Source organism: Carassius auratus, chromosome 28 (assembly GCF_003368295.1).
Source record: "Carassius auratus strain Wakin chromosome 28, ASM336829v1, whole genome shotgun sequence".
Taxonomy (NCBI): Eukaryota; Metazoa; Chordata; class Actinopteri; order Cypriniformes; family Cyprinidae; genus Carassius; species Carassius auratus.
In genome coordinates, this window is record NC_039270.1 from 11035170 (window position 1) to 11041585 (window position 6416).

The 6416-nt window shown below is 40.4% G+C and overlaps 1 protein-coding gene across 1 annotated transcript; it reads right to left on the bottom strand.

The window, feature by feature from the left end:
* Nucleotides 1–1022: 1022 nt before the first annotated feature.
* Nucleotides 1023–6101, bottom strand: sox8b (SRY-box transcription factor 8b). Its single transcript, XM_026207756.1, has 3 exons — nt 5570–6101; nt 4282–4511; nt 1023–3480 (listed from the first exon to the last, which is right to left on the bottom strand). Exons 1-3 carry the CDS (start codon nt 5944–5946, stop codon nt 2807–2809), a joined length of 1281 nt encoding a protein of 426 aa, XP_026063541.1. The 5' UTR covers nt 5947–6101; the 3' UTR covers nt 1023–2806.
* Between the last annotated feature and the right edge of the window lie 315 nt (nt 6102–6416).

The window sequence follows — 6416 nt, forward strand, 5'->3', positions numbered from 1 at the left end:
TTGTTATTTAATGGGGACATTCCATAAACCAAATAAGTAAACGCTTTGGTCGACTGTTATCCATCATTAGTGCTTCACCGTGCAGAATCTGTTAGTAAGAAATGGTTTCTAAAGGATTAGTCTGAGAGTGAAATGAGTCACGTCTGCTCTCTCTTAAGAGTTCCTCCTCAAACTATCTGGCCAACGCAAGAGGAAACCAGAGAAAAACTAGTCTTCCTAAAGCCACCCACATCCCATCTGCTCATTAATTATCAGTTTTATTCTTATCATGGCTGTTGTCGTGATTATGGGCTGAAGTTTTGCTAATTGCCGCACTGGTTATCGGACTGAAGTCCTGTTATAGAGTACAGTATGGGGGGAAAATCCAGCCGTGTGCATGTAATCATCCATTCACATCCTCCTAATGACTGTCCGTTTTCCTGCCCCTCCAATTTCTGTCCAATTAATTCTTTTCTTGCTTCCCGGAGAAAGAGAGACAATAGAGCTCTCCAGCACATAATAGAATAGATCATTAAAATTCAGCCGTTCTTTGCGGTGGCACCGTGTTTCCTCCCCGGACTACTTGGCATGAATGCAAGACCCCGCTTTGAAATTCAACCCAGCAGAGCACAGCCCCGGACGCTCTGAATCTCTCTTCCCATGTAAAGATCATCCGAGTTTCTGTCCTGAAAAACAAGCTTCATGTATGACCACAACGAGATTAAAAAGTGAAATATATTTGAGGAACATGAACATGACTTCCTCTTCGTGTTGTCCTTGCGGTTAGCGTTGTTTATGTCTTACAAAATAGTAACTAAAATGTTATTACAATTAGACATGGCCTGAAAGTGACAGAAGCATTTGTGGAATAAAATCATGGCAGCCTGTCTTTACGCCGACAGCTGCTTCAGATGCAGATGTAAGGCAAACAGCTGCTTCAAACAGAGACTTGTTACTTCCCAAAGTATAACAATCGTTTAATATCTTTTTCATATTTGCTCTGTATTCCAGAAAACCTCATTAATTTATAGCCAAACTAAAAAAACTGTATAAATGTGTTTTTTTATTAACCGTTTTTGCAAAAACAGGAATCAGAAGGAATTAACCACAATTGCTTTATGAAAGTTGGTATTCACAAGCACAGTTTACACAATCATTTTTAAAATAAATTTATTTTCCTCCACACATATTGCCAGCAATCGCTGTTAGCTTTTTGAAAGAACGAACTTGTTAACAAAAGAGAAGATTCACAGCCGAGTCGTTTTTTAAATTATACACAAGAATAAAACAACGCAGAGTAAACTCTGTTTTGAGTGTTTGTGTTTCACAACCTACAAGGTAATACAAATATTCAACAGATTGCTATATAATTAACAAAACTGATTTAATTCAAGCCAACAAACGTGATATCAATGACTGGCAGTGTGTTAAAAATGTGATTATTAATGAGCTTGCTGCAAACGAAGAGCCTTTGAGGTGTTAAAGTGCTCACTAAAATGATGCATACGTAAAATAACAGTAAAAAACCTGCTAGCAATTAATGTCTTCTATTATTTTTCAACCCCCCGCCCCCAAAGGAATGCTTTCAAAAATAATGTCCAAAAAGATCTGGCTGTTTATAGAAATCATTTCAGCCCTCCACCCTTTCAGCTTTTATAAGTACTTTAAAACAGAAACAAACGATAAAAATGACGACACAACATAAATATATATCAAACAGCAAGTTAAAAATGAACACGTTTTAGTTTAAAAAAGAAAGGATTAACCGAAGAGATTCTGAATGAAGCTAATGCTTCCTGAATATTCATTGGTCCCGATCCTGGAGCATCCGGCAGTCCTCACAGAGGATTTCTGCTGGCTCTTCAGATTCATCACGTTTAGCACCAACCGTCAATGTCCTGATGTGTCGAAAAATCAGCAGGCACAAACCCCTTCAGCTAGTGCTGTCCTTCATTGGTGAACGTGATTTCACAAGAGTGCAAAATGTTCCTTGATCAACGTCCTCATTGATCCTGGAACAAGATTTCCAGCAACCAATCAGAATTGAGGGATACATTTACAGAAAACGTCAGATTTAGCCTTACAACAAGAGTTAGGTGCTTCTACACCCTTGTTATTCAACTATCATTTCCTTCTAAATTTGGGGTAAATTATGGATAGGTTTAGGTTTATTGGTAGGGCTGAAGTTAGGAAAATAATGTTGATGCATGAATAGGGTTGAGTATCATTTAAATTAGATCAATTCTAATTCTCATCAATTCTGTTTTGATTCCAATGTGGTAAAAAAAATTAAGTCCAACATTTAGATACCAAACATATTATTTTTGCAAAAACATTGAATCGCTGCTAAATCCCATGCTAAATCCCAAATGGTCTCGACTAAGAGCTGTTTGCGTGCAAAATAGAGCGGCACGATTCTGGACAAATTAGTGTTTTTTTTAGTTCTCTCACAATTCTGAAGAAAAAAATGACAACTAAACAAAATCTAAAGGAATTTATGAATGGAACGATTCAACGACTCACTCAAGTTTCACTTGTTTCATTACTGGATGAATCAGTGATTTTGAACGAATCTCTTGAATGAATGACTCAAAGACAAATAGCTACATTCTCAACACCCCCTTTTTAAAAAAAGAAAGATGTGCACACAGGAATTGGTAAGGGCAATTTCAATTGATATCAGAAGTATTCCTGACCTAAATTATCAGATTCTGGAATCGGAATTGATTTTTGATTCCCAACCCCATGCAGGAATGTGTCTAATTTGGCAAAATCATGGTGACTTCCTTTCATAATAGTAAGGGACAAAGCACGGAGTGCCCGGGCCTCACGGCCTGGATAACGTGGTGTAAACCGGCTGATCCCAGCTGGCGGAGGGACTGTGGGAGGGCGGCATGGACAGGCCGTTGAGGATGTTGCTCCCGTATGGCCTGCGTGAGGAATGGAAGTAGGGGTACTGGTAGAGACCGGATGGGTAGCTGGCGTATGGGCCGTAGTAGCCGGAGCTCTGAAGGTCTGTATAGTCGCTGGTGAATGAGGCAGAGGCAGCCGAGGAACCGTGAGTGCTGTAAACGCCGTACTCGGGCGAGTGCTCGCTGTAGTGGCTCGGGCTCAGCTGCTCAGTTTTAATGCGAGCTCTGTGCTGGCTGGCTTCGCTCGTGCCGGGCGGCGAGGACGCCACGGGCCCCTTGCGGCTCCAGGAGGCCCCGCTGCTGGCAGGGTGGCTGTAGGGCGAGGCGTAGGAGCTGGTGCTCTGTCCGTCTGGAGCGGCTCCGGAGTGGCCGCTCGGAGGCAGGTACTGGTCGAACTCGTGCACGTCGAAGGCCTCCATGTTGCTGATGACGTCTGTGCTGAGCTCTGAGATGTCAACGTTGCTGAAGTCGATGTTTTGTCGCGTGCCGTCAAGCAGACGTCTGCCTTCATGCTTAGGGTCTGGCTTTCCTCCGTGATGAAGGTCCGTTTTGGGCGTTGTAGGGGGCGTCGGGGGTCCATGAGGCTGGCCTGAGGATGATAATGAACGAGTTACACATTTGCTTGCATCACAGAGTCTTTCGTTCTCTGTCAACGGTGTTTTTGAGAGACCATCAATCAAGATGAATTATATTTAAATATTTATCAGATTATATGTGAATCATATTTTTTGCCTTTTTAGCTTTATTTGATTGGAAAGTTAGGAAACAGACAAAAACTACTGCAGAAGAGATATGTCAGAGTGCTGCCCACTAAATGCTATCAGTATTTACACAGAATTAAGGTGGAAAAAAGGTGGAAAATGTCCAGTATGTTATATATAATAAATATTCCAGGGATTTTTGGAAAGTTTCTGGAAATTGTCCAACCCTTTGCAACCCTACATAGAATATGAATGAAATTACACAAAACTATGACCAAATAGAACTGATTTTAAAAGTTAAGAATAAAAGATAAAGAATATTTTACAGAAAGTATAAATATTGCTTGATATCACCTCTAAAGTTTACCCAGATCAAATTCATGTAAATGTGTAACTATATAATTTTTTATAAATTCAAAGTAATAATGCACTTAGAAAATAATAAAAACAGCTTCCAGAGTATACCCATGATACATAACAAATAAACATAGTTACAGAACTCCGGGTAACTACAGAAAATTTGGTAACGCCTTAATTTAAGGTGTCCTCGTGTTGCATGTACTTACTATTATAATAACAACAACAATTACATGCAAGTAACGATAAGCCAAGCCCTATTCCTAACCATATAGTAAGTACATGTAGTTACTTAATATTTGCATGCATCACACAGAGAGTGTGTATCTCACCTGTATGATCGGTGATGTGATCCGATGGACCCGGCAATCGGCCCATCCCAACTTCAGCTTTATACATGTGTGGGGTCAGATCTGCACCGGGCTCAGGCTCGCTCTGACCGGGCTTCACACTCTTTCGTCGCCTCGGCTGGTATTTGTAATCCGGGTGATCTTTCTTGTGCTGAACTCTCAGTCTTTCGGCTTCCTCCACAAACGGTCTCTTTTCATTCTCCGTCAACAGCCTGTTGAGTGAGCATCGGTCAAGATTCACTTTCACTCAGAGGGAGATTTATCTATGCATTCAGGTTTATACATATATATATATATATATATATATATATATATATATATATATATATATATTAGTTGGGCTTTGATACCTTTATTTGATAGGAACTACAGAGAAAGGGGAATTAGATCAGAAATATGTTGGAGTGCTGCCCACTATTTTACACACAAAATATGACAATTACACACAGAATATGACTAAATATAACTTTAGACTTTAAGAGCAAAAGATACTGAATAATTTACAAAAAGTATAAATAAAGAGTTCAGATAAAAAAAGCATATAAGTGCTGTCTGAAATATTCTTCAAAAATGTGTATTTTTACATACTTCTATGTGTAGGTTCAGTAGTTTTGCTTTAATAGCAAAGAATGTTCTTTTCATTGACACTAAAGTGAACATAACTGAACATAAACAAAGGAAGATGAGAAAAATTCTAATTTTAGGAAAAATAATTCAGATGGGACTTAAAGGCTTTTGCATATGAACTATTCAAATATTGCTTGATATTAAGTCCAAATATTACATTACATAAATGCATTTAAATATGTATATATTTAATTTTATAATTCCTAATTAATAATGCATTTCGTTATGGAACTCAGAATACTTGCAGAAAATGTGGTAACACTTTTTTTTTTTAAGGTGTCTTTGTTACACATGTACTTACAATTATAATAACAATCAATTATGCATAATTACATAATTACAACTAACCCTAATCCTATCTCTAAAGTTAGTGCATGTGTTTAATTAATATCACTCAGTAATTCATTGTATAATTACACCTCAAAATAGAGTGTAACCTTAAATTAACATTTCGAACTTAATATTTTTTAGTTCATTATTTAATTATTATAGGGCGTTGCTTATATGCATCATTATGCTTGTTTATTTGAAAGCATTTACATCCGAGTTTTTCTTGTAATATTAAAATGCATTATTAATAATAACGATGCGCTCGTGTTTATGTTTGTTTATATGTATAAGAGTGACTGAAGTGATGTCTCACCTCCAGAGTTTTCCGAGGGTCTTGCTGAGCTCGGCGTTGTGCAGGTGCGGATACTGATCCGCCAGCTTCCTGCGCGCGGCTTGAGCCCACACCATGAACGCGTTCATGGGTCTCTTGACGTGCGGCTTGCTCTTGATCGCGCCGCTGCCCCGCGCAGGCATGGGCACCAGGGACCAGTCGTAGCCCTTCAGCACCTGGGACACCGCGTCCCGGATGCACACGGGGAAGCGCTCGTCCTCGCGCTCCAGCTTCGTGATCATGAGCGCCGCGGGGGATGCGGGCGCGTCAGAGTCGGACTCCTCCGGGGACATGGAGCTGCATGAGCCGGCTGGACTGCACGGCGGCTCCGCGCCGGACTTCTCCTGCTCCTCCGTCATGATCGCCGCTTCAGCTGCTTCAGTGAGGTTTCCCGCAGCCCGAGAGTTTCAGACACTGCTGCAGTCCATCCAGGAGCACAGAGGCGCACTGACGGAGCTCATGACGGTCAGCAGGACTTTGAGCCGCCTCCACACGCGGATGAAGAGCAGCTCCTCCCGCAGACTCTCGTTGGTGGACTCTTCAGTCCTGATCAGCTCCGATTGGTCAAACACACTTCACAAATAATAAGGTCATCTGATACGTTTCATCCAGGCAAGCTGTGTAGGGTGAATTCAGGTAAAGTGCATTGTCCGCTTAAATTGATGTTAAACTTGAAATTTAGATACCCAGTTCTCTTTTCTTTTCAAGAATTTCATTATACACAGGTAAAACTCTTGCCCCGCCAGCATTATTGAAAAAGGTTGCCAGGCACTGACGGTGATTTTGATGATCTTCACTAAAATTGTATGGTCTTCAGTATATTTTTCTG